Source organism: Penicillium cinerascens (genome assembly GCF_028974065.1).
Source record: "Penicillium cinerascens strain IBT 15544 chromosome Unknown contig_9_segment0_segment0, whole genome shotgun sequence".
NCBI classification, from domain to species: domain Eukaryota; kingdom Fungi; phylum Ascomycota; class Eurotiomycetes; order Eurotiales; family Aspergillaceae; genus Penicillium; species Penicillium cinerascens.
Genome location: NW_026695296.1, coordinates 2,619,352 through 2,639,444, shown reverse-complemented (window position 1 = coordinate 2,639,444; position 20,093 = coordinate 2,619,352). Strand labels below are relative to the sequence as shown.

Sequence of the window (20,093 nt, the reverse complement as noted above, 5' to 3'; positions counted from 1 at the left end):
AGGAAAAGTAAGTAAGTGAGACTTAAATAAATCCCTTTTCCGCTAATTGTGACTCTGATTTTTCGCACTTTAACCCTTATTATATAGGTTGAAGTGCGAAAAATCAGAGTTATAATTAGCGGAAAAGGGAGAGAATATAGGAGACTAACCTTTTTTCGCCTCAACTGCCGAATCGAAGCTTCAAGGTGGTCAAAAAGCTTATTATAGATACTAAAAACACTGTGGATAGTAATATCCTTGGTCTTAGATAGGGCAGTGGTAAATTAGAAGAAAGGCTTAGTTAAACAAAGAAGATAATCAATCTAACGCCATTCCTCTAAATTAATCATTAACTATTTAACCTAGTAGGTGATACAGTACTAATTTAAATTAGATTGAAGCCTTTTAGCCTAGTAAAGCATTAGATATATCGAATTCTAACGCGTACGGACGTCCTAGATTAGGACTAATATAGGCTGATTAGTCTAAAGCTTTAGGAAGTTATCCCGTCTCTATAGGCTTGTATTAATATAGATAGCAAGACTGTGAGCCTTACGAAGGGTATTCGCAATATCTAGCTTTCTAGACCTCTGCTAAGCCCAAGTAGCAGCCCGACTATGCTCTTCTGTCCAAACCATTTCCACTATATTATTCTAGGGGTTTACCTTCATCTAACCAAGAAGCTATTTCAGACTAAGCTAAATCACATACGCAAGGCAAGGAATGCGGATTAAAGGTAGACTAGGATAACTAGCTTAGATACTTATAATTATCGTCTAGTTATTTAACGTATTATCCGTAGTAATAGCCATAATCTAGTCTAGAATCTGATACTTTTGAAGGGTATCAGTTAGGACTAACCCAAGATTCGTCCTAGTATATATTCCTTCTAGGGGTTCAAATCCTAGAAGCACCTCTTAGTAATCCTAATTCTAGTCTAGGAAATAACTAGTAATAGCTATAAATGCTTACTAAAAGGGTGATGTCTAGTAATCTAGACTAATTAAGAGCTTTGAATGGGGTGGAAGCATCTAAAGGGTGTCTTTCTGTCGGTCTTCGACTATATTTTATAGTCGGCGCTATATCGTGCGACCGGTAGGAAAGGTTAGGATTGAAGGGGCTAACTAGGTTAGGCGTAGAAGCTTCTGGAAGTGCTCGCTCTCGATGATTTAGAAGGGTAGGCGTAGGCTAGTGATAGTGGTTAAAAGCTATTGCTGCTAGAGCTCTTTAGACCAAGGTTAGGATAGATTGGAGTTGACTGCCTAGTGAGAGAATAATAGGTTAGTTTTCTCTTATTTTGCTCTCACTTTTCTCTCACTTTTTAGTAAACATACCACTTTCTATATTAAGTGCTTAATACTTGTTTGCTTACTTTTTATCTAATAGGCACCATTTTTTAGATATCGTCGCATCCTAGATGTCCTATCTTTTACTAGATGCTTTATTATTATACCACACCTTTTGCAAGCAACCATTGGTTTTCCTATATTAATATATACAACTTGGTCAAAATGCGTCTATACATTAGATTGATGGCCCTTTCTATCCTAATAGATATATTTTGCTTTGGGTTTTGTCCCATATAGAGTAGTAAGCCACTATTTAATAAATTCAGTCTTAGTCATTTCCGTCTAAAGTGCCCACTGTTTCGTCCGGTCTCCAACACGTTGAATAGAGGGTGGTAGTAGTGGTGGTGGTGTAAGCTTAGTTGTTTGGCTTTTAGTTGGTTCGTTTAGTTCAAAAGAGAAAGAATCAGATAGAAGGATAGGATCAATACTATCGCTATATATAGATTGGCTTATAGGGTCCGAGAGGTGTGCTATACTAGCGAAAGTGAAGAGAAACTAAGACCAAGGTAAAGAGAAAAAGCTTAGATAGAAGGTAAGGCATATTAAGGGCTTTAAGCACATAGCCTAATATTATTGGTTCTTTATAAGCCAATCACTACTAGGTAGGTCTACCTAGCCTATCCTATTGGCCTAACTCTCTATATTTATGTGGGTAGTCCTATGGGAGTCCCATAGTCCCATAGAATTCAGTAAGAGCCATGCCCCCTAGAAATTTCTTAACTTTTGCTCTCAACTCTAACCTTTTTCTCAACCACACACCCTACACTAGCAATTAGGTGTTTGCAAGATAAATATATATAAAAGAAGCTATAGTAATTAAATTAACTAGTAAAATAAGCCATAATAACCTAGTATTATAATATAATAAAATCAAAGGAAATAATAGCAGAGTGGTTGGTTGTATACAATAAATATATATCTTAGAGGACAAACTATAATTTCTACCACCGCTTTTTTACCTTTACTTCGATAGGCCTAAAACATTAATGCGACCGATGAAACGGACCCTTTTATATATATAAACAACTTTATTTCTTATAATTACCTAGTAGGTAGGTTAAAAAGTAGTGATATTACTTGTTCCAACCGAAACAGACGTAAATAACAAAGATTAGTCAGTGATCTTATGCACAAAATTCAGGCGAATTCAGGCGAATTCAGGCATAATCAGGTGTCTATGGGTACCCATGGGTCCCATGGGTATTCCCATGGGTGGGACTTGGGACGGACCTTAGTCCCATGGGAGTCCCATGTCAATGTCTACCGTGGGCACTAGAGGCCCTTAGAGGATCGTTATTCTTAGAGCCATCTCTTTCTCTAATATCGCTATCGTTGCCGTTGTCTTTATCGTCCTTAGAGGATGGGTTATCACTTCCGTCGTCAGAGGGTCTATTAGGCTACTATTAAGCGCTATCTAGTGCATTTAGCTACTTATAAGCCGTCTCGCGCGATATCTACGCGCTTAGTCTATCGTCTTCGGGTTCTATAAGCGTTCTCAACGACGTCTATAGAACTAGGTGTTGCGGAAATGCTCTAGCGGCAGCGGTTATAGCTATAGTATTAGCCGTCTTAGCACGGGTCGATAATAGCATAATACTATACTATCTATACGACTTGAGGTCTCTTAGGGGTGAGGTAAACTAGGCGGGTATCTAGTGTCTATAGTTTAAATAACCGGGCTTATAACCTATTAAGAAATAAAGGGATAGATAATCAGACGAAAAGAGGATGGACGGATAATTGATTGTAAATTCTAATAATCTTTTCTGCTCGTTCTCAGGGGGATATTTATATCCTTCTCCTGAGAATAGTTTTCTAAGGGAAATGCATACAAAAATGTTCTCCTACACCGCTGCCCAGTGTCAATGAGAGAACCCCCTAAAAAGAAGCAAAGAAGGTGATATAGATGAGAAAAACCCATATATACGGGCGCCCAATTTCAATAACCTCATGGGCCTAGCTAGCCAATCAGCAGCCATCGGGGCAGAGAGATGCCGACCGATATTGGCGCCTTAGGATGAGGGCTCCAATTTCCAACATGTGTGTGCTATTGAACGGAAAAGGCGTTTGCTTAAAATGATTTAACCATTAATATTGATTATTAATCGTTATCATCATTCTAGTTTCATATTTAGGAGAGCAAGAGTGGTAAGAAGAACACGAGCTACTAGAATTTTTGACGCATAGAGCAGCGGTCCCGTTATGTCTTTTACTTCTATCCGCCCTTCTTCCAGTTTTCTCACACGACCTAAGAAGCCGCCCCCGTCCATGTCCGACCACACCCTATAACCCCGCACTTTCCATTGCCCCTACCCCAGCGTTGACGCAAAGTACCACCTCGATGGCCTTACTCTCGCTTATCCTGTACCTTACGAGGTGGAAGAAGTCGACTAATATCGCCAAGCGGAATCTGAAAAGGAAATTCCACAGCGGCCAACATGAGGAATAGAAAAACATACCAGCCGAATAGGTCAGCTGCAAAGAAAAAGGCCCCGGCAGTCTAATTAAATGCATTTATGGATTAGCAGCTTTCGTTTTTAAAATAAAATGAACACATTTCAAACATACAACTTCGAGACGATGGGCTACCACCGTGTTGAGTTGGGCAAGTTCCCAATATGAGCCAGCCAATAGGCTAAATCCGCCTGTGAGACAGGCAAAGAGAAGAACATAAACTATATTAGTCCGCATAGAGCAGATAAAGAATATGAATGTTGGTAGGCCCATATAGACGAGGGCAAAAGCTTCCCATTTCAAAGATTGATGGTCAGTATTGTCGGAAATTTTCTTGCTCAGCGTTCAGATGACATACCAAACGAGTTATGAAACCCAGGGTTTGCGGGGTTGGAGGGATCATATGACGCCTGGGCATTATATAAAGGGGTTAAAGTAATTGCCTGGGCAATCCACCAGCCACCTGATCCATAGGATTAGTGAATGATATAGGGTTTTTGATTGGGGAATTTACCGTAGGTACCAAAGGCCACAAATGTGAAGGTATTCCCGATAATAAATTCGAGAATAGAGGCTATCAGCATGAGCACACCGCCCATTGCATACCATACACCACTGTAGGGTCAAAATTGTCAGCTTTGAATTGATTGGGGAAGAAAAGTGAAAAGTCAAACGTACACCTGAGATGCACTAGTACCAGCAACCCCTCTCCATCCCATCAACTGACAGGAAACTGGACCTAAAGACACACAGAAGCCTAGCAAGCCACTTTTTGAACTGATGCGTTAGCACATGCACCTTTATCGTAATCCCAAATAGAGCGGCTCCTGCACTCACAGTGGGGAAGGATTGCCGACAGTGGCCCGCAGGTTTCCTTTAACACGAGTTTTCGGAGCGAGGTATAACTTTTCAAACAGCTCTGGAGAGATTGAAAGGCTTCCAGCGGTTCTTATCTTTTGAAGTGTGTCATCGCGACTGTCTGAGGGTTGGAAGTCAAGATTTGCCGGCCCCTCGACCCCTTCGTTATGGCTAGCTTTTTTTTCAATATCCCACATGTTTTTGGCTCTGGATGGGTAAATAAGAGCACCAGTAGTTCACAATAGAGACGAATGGCAAGGCCTCGAAAACAGGTCCGGAAATAATTCAAAACTAAAAGTCTTTGGGAGCATATTTTTCAACGCAGAAAATAAGTACATTTTTGAGCATGAATATAACACACTATATAGTTTGTTAACCCCGCTCGAAATAATAATGGTAACCAATCAGAATAGCCATTGCGTTTACGTCAATGCTAATTAACTTGATTTGTGAGGGGCGTTCTCGTCATCATTCTCAGACAATGTTGTCATTTCCCCGCATTGATCTTCCACTGACGTTGTTGTGGAAGGGCATTCCGCAGAAGGGTCTGGAAAATGCCGAGAAGCACGGGATTAATGGGCTGTATCTTAATAAGACGTAGACCTTATCGAAATCATTGGCGGATAGTTCTCCATCCACCTAAACAGATTATTGTGAAGCTTCAAGGCACGTCCTGAATAAATGTGCGCTTCTCCGTGGACCTGGCACTCACCCGCCCTTCGAGTCTAAGATCAAGAACTTCCACCCAGACCTCCAAGGGTAAGAGTCTAATATACCCGCATAAGCCACGCTTTACCTTTGTAGGATAGATGACTAAGTAGATTGTATTAACTACGGGCCTCAGCAATATGAAGCTACTCGGATTCCCAGCCGGGTATGATGGGAACTCCATAAGAGTCTCCAGAGAACCTACATAAAAGCTAACGCAGCTTGATCATACCAAGGCATAAAAGGCACTCTCATAAAATTAACCATGTTTTTTCCTCAAGGATTGGTTCAGTCACAATCATAGTACTGAGTTCTCCATTCGCAAACTTACAGTTCCATCTAGTCCCTTACCTGTTCCAACCCTAGCCCTAACAAAGCTCATTAATTTTGTACCTCCGAAGTGGGAAAGGCGCAGGGAAATTATATATTTAATGGGACTTAGAGAGGCCTATATAAATCTCTAGGTGTAAGAGTAGTATGGTTTTATACGACTAGCCAAAGCGCACCCTATCAAAAAAATAAACTAAATTTTACATCCTTATAACTACCTTTCTAATGCTTGAACGATCTTTAAATTGAAACCGGGTATATTCTGATCGCTGACTTAAGAACTCCTAATCTTCTTAGAGTTGTCCGGCCGATAAATTTAAATAGGATGCACTCGCGGAATCCAAGTGGCATGCACTCACTAGGGCCGTCCTCCCCCACAATAGTAAAACAAAAACCGTAACTGGTACGTAGTGTATCCCACCAACCCCCAGAGGATCCGTCGCGTGGCCGATCTCTACATGTTTCAAAGACATCATACTCTAATATTGGGCCTTGGCACTGTTTCCTTTTTATACTTCGACAGGATATTTAAAGCTTCTGATGCCGTGATGATACGAATCATATATATATTCCAAGAAAAGGAGAATAAAGGCATACTTACAATCCAGCCACTTCTCACGACGCGAGCGCTCCATTACGCCTGCACATTTGGCTCCCTTCTCCACTGTTTCACCCACATATCCGCTGGGTTGGCATTGAATCGCTCGATCGTACTCAGCTCAAAGTCATCGCTCTTAAAGCACCAATCGTAACGATGGACCAGTGTCGCGATCAGGATTTGCTGCTCCAGGTATGCCAAGTTGCGTCCAATGCAGGCCCTCGGTCCGGTGCTGAATGGCAGCACATATGTCCGGCATTTGGGACCTTCCACTTCATCTAACCACCGCTCAGGTCTGTACGTCTCCGGGTCGGAGAAGAGCTCTGGATTACGGTGCAGTGTGTATGTCGGCACCGAGATCGTGATGTTACCGGCAATGTGATACCCTGCGATGGTCGCACCTTCTGGTGGCGTGATCCGTGGTAGCCCTAGTGATGTCGGTGGTCGCAGTCGCATGGCCTCATCCAGACACGCACGCAGATATTTCAAATCCTTGACTTGTTCGTATCGGGCAGCTGTGGCCTGACCGCCAAGGACCGCATCCAGCTCCTCGCGCAATTTCTTCAAAACGGGAGGATTGCGGATAAGGTAGTAGAGACAGTGGGTCATCGCTGTGGCTGTGGTATCCGAACCCGCATTGATCATGACGCCGGCCTCTTTCTCCAGCTCGAACATGGACAGTCCGACATCCTCCCCGTTCCGGTCTTGCAAGAGATAATGGAAGAAGTCGGTGTATCCTGCCGGCTTTCCGCTTTCTTTCCTTTCCCGAACCCTGAGAATTGTGAGAGCGGAGAAGTCTGCTCCGCCTCTGTTGCCAGGGTGCCATTGTGTCAAACCTTTCGTAAGCCAGAGAAGCTTCGGCCAATGGGCCAGAATCACATCGTATTGACTGTTCATATGAAAGGAGCGCATGGCGTGCATGTGATATTTCCTGCCGTCCCAGGTCTCCGCAGGCGCTAGGTCGTCACCCTGCTCGAGGAAGCCCATCGACTTGCCAAACGCAGCAGCGCCGATCACGTCGAAGATGAACAGATTGAGCCACCTCCGAACGTTGTAAATCGTCCCATCACCCGGACCACCTTTATTATCTGAGGGTGATGGGCTGCAGAAAGAGTCCATCTTGGCCAGAAATATCGCCACTTGCTGTTGAATGATTGGCTCCATGTCTACGATATTCTTCTGCGCAAACCTATGAGATCTCATTTAGCATATCATCCGGGTCTCTGAAAGTGGGATTGGCACCCTACGCGTTCGAGACATATTTTCGCTTCCGAGCATGTTCTTCTCTAGACCGTGTGCCGACGATCGAAGTATAATCACTGCTTGTGAATGTGTCGTAGAAGGGATCCTTTTGGATCTTCGTTGCAAACCCATAGATGTCTGTGACTGCCGCAGGAAGGTTGAACGAGATATGCTCCGGCTGGATCCGCATTATAGGGCCGAGCCTTTGATGCGCTTTGTGTACCTCAAGAGACCGCCGACCTTTTCGAAAATTATTTGCAGACCACAGGTTTGTGAATCCGGCTATGGATGGCGCGGGAAAGCGACGTAAGCTTTTCTCGTCTTTGAAGTATACGAAAATCGGATGAAAAATGAGATAGCACAGCACGAAGCTGGCAAGAATGAGTAGGACAATCATGTTGGACCTTCCTTCTTAGATTCCTTGGATTGGTTGCAAGGAGATTCAGGTCTTCCCGAACACTCTATATAATTTATCCCGCGATAATGGCTTTGCCCGACACATCGCGGATAAAATACTCCACGAATATCGTCATGCCATATAGAAAGACATGGAAGCATTTTCGGAGAAATCAGAAGCGATAGGATAGCTCTCCTCGTGATGTCTAAGGTGATAGGACTTGCATCGAAGACGACCCGACAGTTCATTTTCAGGACAGATGAAAATTGTCCGACCAATCATATCGACCATAAGACAATGCGGCAGTCCCCACTGTTCATGGATCGCTTAAACTTGACGAATGCGTCGTTTCAAGGATCGACAGTGCGTGCTTCGAATTACCCAATTTCCCATGTTTGAAGCTACTTCGGCTTCATCCCAACACGCGATGCCGATCATCCTGTTCCCACTCCCACTCCTCCACAGCAGCCAGTGCTATCGCTCGAGTCGGCCAGGAATTCTCACGCTCTCGGCGTCGCAAGATGCGGATAGTTTCCTCCTGATACGTTCGATTTGTGATCCAGGGTGCACAGATGCTGACAACGTGGCAAGCACCGAGCCTGGCCTGGACGTCGTCCCCGCAGGCGCTGATGCCGAACAACATAGCAAAATGAGCTGAGATCTCTGCCTCCAGGATCTGCCTGGATTCTCGGTATCCTACTCCGAGTCTGAGACGACTCGTGTCAGTTGCCAATAACAGTATCATCGCTGTGTGATAGTACTGCAGTCCGATCGCTGCTGACCATCAGCTCGCCATCTTACTCAAAATAGAAATGTTATCTTACCATGCCACGGTCGAACAAAGTGAACCTCTGGGAAAACAGCCCCTTGCGCAACGTGCAATGGTCTGAAGGAGTCTGGCTTGTGCCGCCACCAGTCTTCAGTCTTCGTCTTGAACTCCTCTAGCCGTGATTGAGACTTGTCTCTAGCAAATGCGAATGCGACGATTTCTGCCGTGATCCAGACTATCCGGTTAGCCCACGCCCAGTCATACCCGAGCACGTTCGCGTTCATTTGCGGAGCGAATGCGTCCAGATTTAATTTAAGTGGACGTTGATGATTCAAGGCTACGTCGATATCTTGTGTCAGAAAGATCCAAAACGAAGCTTGACGAATCCCTCCTGCGGTAGCACAAGTGCTTTCCGAGTTCATGAAAGCACTAGTTCCACTAAGATGCCTGGCGCAATCAGACCCTGTGATGGCAGATGACATCTGCTCGTAGAGCCGTAGGAGTACGGTTGCGGCAACGACTTCGTCCGGAATAAAGGATAGTTCATCCAGCAGAGGGATCAGCAGTTCCACACACAGTTCATGGTACATATCCGCGACCAGTGGATCATAATTGGTCACCCGTGACAGATGATGGGCGGACGCCGCCAGGGCAGCATTGAGGAGAACAGGCAACCGGGTTGCTAGGTCGGGCACTACGCTGCTAAAATGCCGGTGTGAATCGCAGACATCCAGCGCAACACCAAGCGTCGAGATATAGTGACGTAGCAGAAATGCTTCCTGTGGATCAACCAATTTCGGACTCTCGATGGGCAAAGTGGAGAAATAGCTGTAGAGGATGCTCGAGGGAGAGTGTAATTCAGAAGGGGTTCCATGGACCCCGCCGGCGCGGTCATGCGTGAGTGGGGAGCTGGTAAGAATGGTATCCTCAAACGATGGATACAGGACCGGAATCGTTTCCGCTTCCTTCCCGGATGGAGAAACTTGAGACGACTGAGCCAGTTCATCCTCATCCGCGTACCATGCGCGTGTTTCGCTGGTCTCATCCACAAAGGATACTGTTCCCGTAAGTCGGTACCTGCAGATCGTTGGTCTCCCGCGGCAAATAACATACGCGACTGTCCCCGAATCGGCAAGCACACGTCTGCCATGCCTCGAACAAAAACTCGGCGTTCTCATCCTTTCCCGTTGTACCGTCACGCCCATTCCTACTCATGCCGACGCCATGGATGAATCGAATGTTCCATCCCTTGACGCATTCCCTTCCCGATTTTACGCATCGTAGACAGTTGGGTTGACCTTCGTCGCCTGACCGGAGGTTAGTATAACTTGCTTCTTGGAAACAAATTAAGCTCTCAATTCTACATGTCAGGGTGAGACGTTTCTTCTCGCCATTTGCAATCATCTCGCGTGAGAGCAAACAAAGGGTGGATTATAAATTTCGGCTCGAACACCGGACACAACACAGCGACACATGCACCGTTTGCTTTCATAGACCTCCTTGGCACGGAGCAAAAGAGCTGAAAAGGAAGACTGCGCCTCGTCTGGATACTTCATTTTCTATTCGGAAATGATATTCTGATACGCGTAACAAAGATGGTACGTACATTTCACTCGACGATGGCGACACGTCAAACTAGATTCCACGACAGGGGAGATGAATTAGGTAAGCTTCAATGAACCTGAAATAGGACGAGTCTGAGGCAGGGATGATCGCCTGGCGTTCGTGTTGGCGATGATGGGGAAAGGGAAGGGAAGCGAAGAGAGAAGAGTGAGCAGGTGCTTACCATCCACTGCGTGTCCGGCAATGCTTCATCGTCGTTATCCTTATCTTATCCCATGCATCATCAATCGATCTGTCGGAATGGTACTCTCATAGAACAGAATAATTGTGAATTCGATATCATATCGACATGGCTGCCACTTCCGAAGGCCGAAGAAGGGGTTTTTGTAACCGAGGAAGACAAAGTTCCCTCCCGATCAATTCAAGAAACTGCAAGCGAGCATTACTCTGGTCGGCTTAGAGCTGTGGGACTCCCCCGCAAAAGTTAATTTAACAACATCCTAGGGATCCTAAATAAGCGTTTTGCCTAGTCGTGACCCAGTCAGCTGCTTTCCCCTGGTGCCGCATAAGAGTCAAACCCCTAGGATAATGGGCTCCGGTTGTAACTTACTGGATTCGTAATCAATCGACGTCAATGATATCATTTTGGACCAGGACCAGGTGACGTTGGAACCGGTTCAATTGCGGGGTAGCTCCAAGCGATCCACTTGCGCACGGGATTTCCTAGTGGAGGCAGTCGGGTACCAACACCACGCGAACGATAACCCCACGAGGTAAATCTTGGGGAAGCAAACAATGCTGGGACATATCACACATAGAAACCATATAAGGTGTTGGATCGAGCCCTGTTTTCGAAAATATCTGAAGCATGAGGTGGACACCTAGTACTCCGGGTCTTGTTGATCTCTTTCCGTTCTGGTAATTTTAATTCTTGACATAGCATTCACCATAATCGGGGAATATCGAAAACTAGACAAGATCCGATATCTCCCCGTACGAAACCATAATGGGATTTCGAACACTTCGAGGAGACTCCCTCGGGGTCGCTATCAGCGGTGCCTCCAGCGCTGCCTTCCTGCTGTTTGGATACGACAATGGCGTCTTCGCAGGCATCATCAACGCGGATTCCTTCCGTTCGCAATTTGGATATCCCTCTTCCTCCATGACCGGCACCATCGTCGCTGTGTACAACCTGGGTTGTTTCCTCGGGTGTATGATTGCGTCTCAATCTGGACGGAAAATGGGTAGACGCCAAACGATTATCGTGTCGCAGTGGATTTGTGTGTTGGGGACCATCCTGCAGTGTACTGCGTTTACAATTCCGCATATCATCGTGGGGTGAGTGGTGACAGGTGTGGCGACGGGGATGGTGACCTCGTGAGCATTCTCGTCTCGTTCCAGCTAAAATTCAAATTCAATTCGCCAATCTCATTATTATTTGACAGGACCATACCTAAATGGGTCTCGGAGACGTGTAAAGCAAATCGACGCGGTGCCCTCGTCGCATTTCAACTGGCGATCGTCAGTGGCGGGATTCTCATCGCCTACTGGCTCGACTACGGCATGCTCTATGCGACCGGACAGGTTGTCTGGCGCTTTCCCGTCGCGTTTCAGGCAATCTTCTCGATTGCCACCATCGGAATGGTCCACTTCCTACCCGAATCTCCACGATTGCTGTACGACAAGGGCCTGATCACTGAAGGCGATGAAGTACTGTGCCGCCTGAAGGATCTACCGTTGGAACATCCGGTTCTGCAGAAGGAGAGAGCGGAGATCTTCGCAGCCATTGAACTGGAGCACAACCAACCCAAGATGACATTGAAAAAACTGCTGTTCGAGGAATCGGAGCTCAAGCTACTTCGCCGCGTCATCATCGGGGTTTCCTGCCAGTGTATTCAGCAGCTAACCGGTATTGCGGTTGTGATCGGCTATCTGCCTTATGTCGCGCATAACGAGATCGGATTGAGTGAAAATCTGGCTCAGATCATGGGAGGAATTGGAGCTATCATTTATTTACTGGCTTCCTTTCCTCCGATGTATTTCGGTAAGACTTAGCTTTCTGCTTGTCAAGTATGATGAAACAAGGCTGACTAACTTTACGTAGTCGAACGGTTTGGCCGTCGGAAGTGTCTGATGGGTGGATCAGCAGCCATGACACTCTGTTGGTTCCTGTTGATTATTTTCCTCGCACATGGCGAGAAGAAGAATAACAAGGGACTATTGTACGCGGGGATCGTCATGATGTACATCTATCAGGTATACAAACTGCCTCCATCCGAAAAGCGCCACTATACTAATTGATACTGATATACAGATCGCCTTCGCCTTCAGCTGGCTGTCAGTGCCATGGATCTACCCCCCAGAACTCACCCCATTGTAAGTCTTCCCGCGTGCCCCCAGTCCCTGTCATCCAGCTCTGACGTATACGTATTATACAGAAACGTCCGCCACATCGGTGCTGCAACGGCCACATCCGCGGAATGGCTCACAGCTTTCCTCGTGCAAGAAGTCACCCCTATCGCCGTGACGAGCATCGGATGTAAATACTACATCGTATTCACCTGCGTCTGTCTGGTATCGATTCCCATCGTCTATCTATATTTCCCGGAAACCAGTGGTAAATCGTTGGAGGAGATTGATATGATCTTCTCGTCGGGGAGCTTGCATCACCCGGGAAGCTTGGGGTCGATGGACGAGATATTTATCAGTAATAAGAGAGATAAGGAGGAGGAGGAGGAGAAGCCGACTGTGGAGAAGATGGAGGTACTGTAAATATTTCTAGACTCTCCACCCATTGGGGGGGATATGGGTGAGGGAATGTGTTTTTCGAAGAATCGTAGAAAAGCAACGGAATGAACCCATTGACCGATCGATCGATTAATTTGGAAGGAAGTGAACTAGAAAAGTTGAAACTACCGAGGTAGCAGGAAATTTACATATATCTTCCCTTAAGTTTCCTTTGTATGATACTACCTAGGCACTATTTTTACCAGGAGATAGAAATTTGACGTACTCTCAACACCACTTTCCTCATCCGTCTTATTCAAGCTCACAGGGTGATTGTTCATTTGTCCATGGCGATGCGATTTCCATTTTCGTTACATATTTCAAAGTCAAGTGGAACCGACTATAACTTCTTCTCCAAAACGGTTAGCGCGGTTGGCCTCTAGGTAGATGCCGCGCCAAAACTAGCCAAGTTTAGAAGGCCATTACACGGAAACTAGTTTGTAAATAATTCTTAGTGTACATTTTTAATATACTGGGATACTAGGGGCCATGAGGCTTCGATACACCTCAGTATATTTCAAAAAGTATGTGCGTTGCGGTTATGTATTGTCGTTGCATTTCACCTAATATGATAAATCTCCACAGTAGATCATAGTGAACCCCTTATGGCGATAGGAAACCCGGGAAGAATACCAATGCTTAGCCTATCTGGACACTCATCGCGATTCGAAGACGAGATTTTGATAGGGGTGGTCAAAGGTGGGGCGGTAGTTAATTCATGGGGGTGCTGATAAGCCGGTCTGCGGGGAAAGTTGCGGCCTGGATTGCTTGTATTGCAGGCAATAGCAGTAATCGTTAAGTATTGAATACTTATTGGCTATATCTTTGAGCACGTACTGCAACTAGTAACTTCCACTGTTGTATACTCTCTAGATTTGGAGTAGATTATTATGGGCTATATAAACATGTATATGGGTAGAATAAATGTTAACTGCATTACCCTTGCCATACCCTAGACTGTCTTTGAACCAAATTCGTATTATGTTTCAGTACCTCTGAGCAGAGCAAAGCAATAGTTTGGAGCAAATCCGACGCGGAAAAAATATAGGAAACAATATAATCTATGGAGATTCCGTGGCTGAGAAGCAGTATCGTAGGAAAGTGGGACTTTTACGAGCTACTGTTGCTATTGTTGGTGAGAGCACCCCACCCGAACAGAAAGACACTCGACTGGTGTATACATATGAACTTCCTTGACTGCATGGATTGGGTAGGCAATCCATCTGCTCGCCTGTGCGATCAATACAACTCAACTAGAGCAACTTAGCTAATGCCAAAAATTGACGGCCTGGATGAAAAGATGAAAACTTGAATTTCCAAGGAAATGACTACTCTTTTCTTTGCTTTTTTACTGTGCATCCTATTTGACCTCTTCAATTTACCATAGAATCTACTCATCAAGAGATACTCGGGCCAGCTTATGTTTTCGTTGAGTGAACTGAGCAAATATGTTGGTAATGTTCTGACAGTCTACTCCATAGTGCCTTTTGTCTGAGAGCATTATTGCCATCGGTTAATGCACAGCCAAGGGCTTCGGGTCCCTCCTCGCCATCCAGATCATCCTCGGCGTTTTCGAAACCGGCTCCTTCATCGGTGGGACTGTCCATATAACAACGTTCTATAGACGCGACGGGATGGGATTATGTCTCGCTCTCGCCATTAGGCACTCATTCGCTGTCTTCGCATTGCCTTTCAGCTGGATGATCTCCTATGGCGTTCTTCAAATCAAGGACACCGCCATTAAGGGGTGGCAGTGATTGTTTATCATTGAAGGCGGCATAATCATCACTGGAATCATCGGCTTCTTTATACCTTCAAACTCTCCGGGTAGAGCGTGATTTTCCGTGACTGTTAAAAGGACGCAGCAGTGGCTCTCATGCTTTGAGATGTGTCGCCTGAGGTGGATGCGGTCTATAATTTGAAAGTATGTTTCCATTCGTCTAATTAGTTACAGATTCCTCTCTGGTGCATTATCACCTTTACATATCCAGTTACATAGATGACTTGAATGTATTAATCCCCCTAGTGAGTCCCCGGCATCGCCTTTCAGCTACTCCGTCTATCTGATACAGATCATTCAACGACTGGGATTCTCCACTGTCAAGACCCATTTGTGGACAATTACTCAAACCTAACCGGTGCAGTGGTATTGCCACACATCACCAAATCATCCGACTATATCTGCGAACGAGTATTCCATATTGTATTCGTGTTAACGGTCTCGACGGCGGCTATAATCATATCGAGGGCGATCGACATACTAGGCAATAAGGTAGTCGCATACTTAGCCTGTTTCCTGGTGGCAGCAGGCGCTTATATCCACTCCTAGCTCATCCACGCTTGGCATAATACTAACAACGTGCGCGCATCAGAATTTGCGGGTGGCTGATACTGGCTTCTTGTGGGCCTAGGCAATCTGGGCGGGGTCTTGAGCGCTGCCACCTTTCGAAATTAACCCAAGTGAGTTTTTGACCAGCCTACCAATACTTACAAAGCTATATAGATATATTCCCACGGTACTGGTAACTTAATGCTCCAATGCCGTTTGCATAGTATTTGTATTAGGACCGGGATTCTGGGTACGATTCGAAAATCAATGGAGGGATTGAGAACAAGCACTGAGAGCCAGAGAACGCGCGATAGATTCCAGCCAGATTGAAGAGGGCACAGACAGCCTGAATTAGCGTTTTCCTTCCCCTTTGAGCCACAGTGATTCCGGTGCTATAAAGTACCCCTTGGAGAACACTGTCGGATTTATGATAATTTTCATCCTTTTTATCTTTATCTCCGATAGACCCACTATAAAGTATAGTACCATTGGCTGGCTATCATGCACAGTGGGATGGACGGCATATCACTTTCGTTAAAGCCGCGCCAATCACCTGCTTCGCCTCCGCATCCTTATCAGCGGCAGGTGTCCCTGCCCCTACATATTATGGCACCCTGGCATCTGTGATTGCGTGCGTCTCTTTTTATACCATGTATTTGTATCGCAATGATAAGTCACACCTGTCAATATCCTACTTGTGGGAAACGATTTACTAGAGCTGAACATCTGCGTCGCCATGCCTTGAACCATGAGCAACCTCGGAATGACTTTACTTGTGAGCGCTGTTCTGTTCATTTTCAGCGTCCTGACCTTTTAGGCGAGATCATATTATTCGACCCGTGATCAATTTGATCTTTATTCTAATCTGTTGTTTAGTGAGACATATGATGCGGCATACGAAACGGGACGAAGAAGCGGGAGGGCCAGGAATGGGGGTGTTGAAAACACGGAAGAGAACACGGAGAGCGAGGGATGGATCTATTATTGTGCGCCCTTCACAACGAGAGATGCGCTCTGCGGCGAGATGTACGACGTCATCTGCTTGTTCCGACCGGAGGATGGAAGAGTATGAGGAGGGGATGGAGGGTGAGGAAGAAGAGACGCCGTTCATAGATGAGGAACCCCTCTCACCACCCATTTCTGGCACGGATCATAATTCTCTGTCCATCGATGGGAATGATTCGGTATTGGCCTTTATGATGCCTGGCGGGCCTTTTGAGCCCTTTGTTGAGCCTGTTCCTGGACAGTTTGACGCTGCCGATGGATCGTTCAACATGGGTCTGGATGGCATGAGTGATTTCTTTGGCATGGATACTGGTATGTATCTTCCTACTTCAGATATTCATTTATGTATAACAGATACAGCGACCGATTTCAATCTACCCTTTGCGGCTACGTGTAACTACAACTGGTTGTTCAATGTCAACTCGCTCGATGAGGCCTTTCACCAATTCGACTTTCCCCTCGGCTTCGACACCAATCCTCTCCCAGATAAAATCAACAAAGACGGTCAGTCTCCGGAAAAGTATGATGGTCCATCGATGCTGTTGGAGGGGGTTTCGATGATGAACAAAGTCCCAAGTTCACACACATTATCTCCGAACCCGTCCGACCTTATTGGCATGGACTGGATGTCTGGTTCGTCATATTTGGGTCCCAACTCTCCACAAAATCTGCCACAATTGTCCGATGATGCCCAAAGAGTCATCCTAGCACTCGTGGCTCAAACACAGCCTGCGGACAAAGACGGCCAACCGATGGCCCTCGATTCACCTTTGCTCACTCTACCCGCATTGCAAGGTTACTGCGATCTATTCTTTACTCATTTCAATGTTACCTATCCGCTCATCCATCAACCAACATTCAACCCAAACGTTGTCGACCCGGTCTACCTGGCTGCTATTCTATTTATGGAGGCTACATATGGCACCAGAGAAGCCCATCAGCTGGCTGTGGGCGTCCACGATAAACTACGAAATCAGCTACTATGCCATGTCGACTTCTCACCGCAACCTGAGCTCTGGGTACTGCAGACCATGCTTTTGATTGATTGTTTTGGCAAGATGAGGGCAGGTCCCAAGCAGCGAGAAAACGCTCAATTGTTCCATTGTGTCTTAATAAAACTGATTCGCCGGCGCAATTGTTGCAATATTCAAGATTCATTCGACCTAGCTAGTTTAGGGGACCTCGATCAGGCATGGAGACAAGCCATGAATGCGGAACAGCGGAAGCGTTTAGCCATGCATTGTTTCATGTGGGATACTCAGCATGCAGTTCTCTTCTCACAGTCTCTGTGCATGTCAGCGTTCGAGATCAGATCTTCCTTACCATGCAGCTCAATTACCTGGGAGGCATTGTCTGCCAGGGAGTGGGCACACTCCGCGGTTCGTGAACCAAAGCGCCAATTCCTCACCGTCCTAAGAGGGTACATCACCCCGAGCACAGTCACTCGACCCCGGGACTTGAATGTCTTCGCCCGCACAGTTATCTTGCACGGATTGATGTCCGTTTCTGCGGACCTGAAGCGTCGCGATCAGACTACACTTCGCTCAGAGACTCCGGAGAAAATCGGAGCATGGACTTCACGAATGGGTCGTTCATACGATTTATGGAAAGTCGACTTCGACGCAGATTTTCTCGCGATGAAACTGGCGCAGACTGCGGACCCCCGTTACTTCACGGGATTGAAAATGGCTGCGCACGCCCTTTACCATGCTGCAAGTCTGGCCCTGAATGTCGAAATTCTGGACTTGCAGGTTGTCGCAGGAGCCGTACAGATCCTGGGTCGCGTTGTTGCGCCTGCGGATCAATCTCGGTCTCAGAGCACTATTCTTCGTTGGCTTCATGAAGGGCCTGAAGCCTCTTCTGTTGCTGCGAGATATGCTTCACATCTTCTTCAAGATGCTGTATTGAGTCTGCATGATTGGGACCAGACGAGTGCTCTCCATTTCCCTTGGTGCTTGTATCTGGCTACGTTGGCGTGCTGGGTGTTCCATCGTGGAATAGATTCGTCTGCGGAAAGTCGGATCACTACGGATGTGTCATCTTTGATTGTGATGATGACCAATTGTCCTAGTACAATTGAGTTGGCGGCACTTTCAGGGAAGTATGATCCGAAACCGCTGGCGGCGGCGATGGCTCAACAATTAGCGACTGTCCGGTGGGCTGTTATACACGATGCTATGAAGGTCTTGGTGGGTTTGTCTTTATAACCCATAGGTATAATTGTTAGTCTGTTTATCCGTCTAGATTTGAATAGCTGTTTGATTTATTTGGAAGGCTATATCTAAATCTACTTATCCATAGATGGGGTAGTCTGTATATCCCTTCTGCGGAGGATCAGCCCCATAAAACGTCGTCCGATCGTAAGGAGTCAACAAGAAACCCTCCCTCAACCGCCAAGGCAGATCCGGGTTGGAGATGAAGTAACGTCCGAAAACAACTGCATCCGCTCCATCGCCAATCAGTTTGGGACCGGCATTCTTCGCGTTGAAGTTGCCCGCGGCTAGGAACAAAATGCCACTCTTCTTTAACGTGGATCGGAACACGTCCAGAGAGGGCTTCTCCACTGCGAGCGAATCGATCTTCGCGCTCTCATCCAGGACTTCGTCGAAGCGAGGCTCAAACATGTGTACGTAGGCAGGGCGTGACTCGGTAGCAAGGTTGGCAATCTTCGAGCACAGCAATTTCCAGTTAGCGTGGGGCCTGGAATCGCGGGTGTCTTGGAAGTAGTTGTATGGTGAGAGACGAATGCCCACACGGTCAGCGCCGATGGCGGCAGCACACGCTTTGAGGACCTCAAGTATAATGCGAGGGCGCTTCTCAATCGAGCCACCGTACTCATCGGTTCGGATGTTAACGTTATCGTGCAGGAACTGGTCGAGGAGATACCCGTTGGCACCTGCATTCCTTAGCATGTCTTGTCAAATGGCAATTAGAGCAGAGATGCCTACCATGAATTTCAACACCATCAAATCCTGCCTCGATCGCCCGCTTTGAAGCAGTCGCGTACTCCTCCACGACATTCTGAATCTCCTCCACAGTCATCGCGCGAGGAGGCGAAGCCCCATACTCACTACCATCCAGAGCATTACCACTGATAGGGATATTGCTAGCACCAACAGCCTGTTTGCCCTCAATGAAAGAGGGGACAGTAGCGCGACCAACGTGCCACAGCTGGCAGAGGATGAAACCACCCTTCGCGTACACTGCGTCGGTGACCTTCTTCCAGCCGGCGATTTGAGAGAGGGTAAAGATCCCCGGGACTCCTGGATAGCCAGCAGCCTAAGCGATCAGTCTCGTAATTTCCGCTATTTTTGTTGAGTATAGGAAAATACCAATCTGCTAATAGGAGTGGCCTCTGTAAGCAACAACCCGCCCTCCGATGCACGCTGTGAATAATACTCAACATTGAGAGCATTCGGAACAAAAACACCATCTGACTCCTTGCTTGAGCGCATGCGCGTGCAGGGAGCCTGAACAATACGATGGCTCAACGACAGAGCGCCCAGGCGCAGAGGCTCGAAAAGAGGATCGATAACATCGATTGAACCCATTTTGTAGAGAGTGGATAATGAAAGAAAATGCAGCGACTGTGTTTTATATTCAAATTTAATCCCATTCTCGGCACAAAAGTAAGATACTGTGGACGCTTACCGGAGGGGTGCAATCTGGTGTTCAAAATCATGTTTTTTTGACCCCCATTCTATGAGTGTGTGGAGCGGACGGTG

At 46.5% G+C, this 20,093-nt stretch overlaps 7 protein-coding genes across 7 annotated transcripts; 4 read left to right on the top strand and 3 right to left on the bottom strand.

The window, feature by feature from the left end:
- Positions 1–6,312: 6,312 nt before the first annotated feature.
- On the bottom strand, positions 6,313–7,708 carry N7498_007844 (cytochrome P450; the record flags this gene model as incomplete). The annotated part of the gene is made up of 2 exons (XM_058454906.1): positions 6,313–7,465; positions 7,524–7,708. The coding sequence occupies 2 exons, from the start codon at positions 7,706–7,708 to the stop codon at positions 6,313–6,315; spliced, it is 1,338 nt and encodes a 445-aa protein (XP_058307155.1).
- Positions 7,709–8,327: 619 nt separating this feature from the next.
- N7498_007843 (uncharacterized protein) lies at positions 8,328–9,834 on the bottom strand (the record flags this gene model as incomplete). Its single annotated transcript, XM_058454905.1, has 3 exons — positions 8,328–8,689; positions 8,740–9,741; positions 9,798–9,834. 3 exons carry the CDS (start codon positions 9,832–9,834, stop codon positions 8,328–8,330), a joined length of 1,401 nt encoding a protein of 466 aa, XP_058307154.1.
- Positions 9,835–11,253: 1,419 nt separating this feature from the next.
- N7498_007842 (sugar porter family MFS transporter) lies at positions 11,254–13,010 on the top strand (the record flags this gene model as incomplete). Its single annotated transcript, XM_058454904.1, has 5 exons — positions 11,254–11,585; positions 11,693–12,291; positions 12,352–12,503; positions 12,562–12,623; positions 12,686–13,010. Coding segments are annotated over 5 exons (1,470 nt in total), but the record flags the coding sequence as incomplete, so codon positions are not given.
- Positions 13,011–14,097: 1,087 nt separating this feature from the next.
- Positions 14,098–14,791, top strand: N7498_007841 (MFS general substrate transporter; the record flags this gene model as incomplete). The annotated part of the gene is made up of 3 exons (XM_058454903.1): positions 14,098–14,244; positions 14,422–14,484; positions 14,564–14,791. The coding sequence occupies 3 exons, from the start codon at positions 14,098–14,100 to the stop codon at positions 14,789–14,791; spliced, it is 438 nt and encodes a 145-aa protein (XP_058307152.1).
- A 129-nt stretch (positions 14,792–14,920) lies between these two features.
- On the top strand, positions 14,921–15,363 carry N7498_007840 (uncharacterized protein; the record flags this gene model as incomplete). The annotated part of the gene is made up of 3 exons (XM_058454902.1): positions 14,921–14,943; positions 15,026–15,059; positions 15,085–15,363. 3 exons carry the CDS (start codon positions 14,921–14,923, stop codon positions 15,361–15,363), a joined length of 336 nt encoding a protein of 111 aa, XP_058307151.1.
- A 666-nt stretch (positions 15,364–16,029) lies between these two features.
- Positions 16,030–18,575, top strand: N7498_007839 (C2H2 finger domain transcription factor; the record flags this gene model as incomplete). Its single annotated transcript, XM_058454901.1, has 3 exons — positions 16,030–16,138; positions 16,240–16,680; positions 16,729–18,575. 3 exons carry the CDS (start codon positions 16,030–16,032, stop codon positions 18,573–18,575), a joined length of 2,397 nt encoding a protein of 798 aa, XP_058307150.1.
- Positions 18,576–18,659: 84 nt separating this feature from the next.
- On the bottom strand, positions 18,660–19,919 carry N7498_007838 (alkene reductase; the record flags this gene model as incomplete). Its single annotated transcript, XM_058454900.1, has 3 exons — positions 18,660–19,264; positions 19,317–19,647; positions 19,701–19,919. 3 exons carry the CDS (start codon positions 19,917–19,919, stop codon positions 18,660–18,662), a joined length of 1,155 nt encoding a protein of 384 aa, XP_058307149.1.
- Positions 19,920–20,093: the final 174 nt, after the last annotated feature.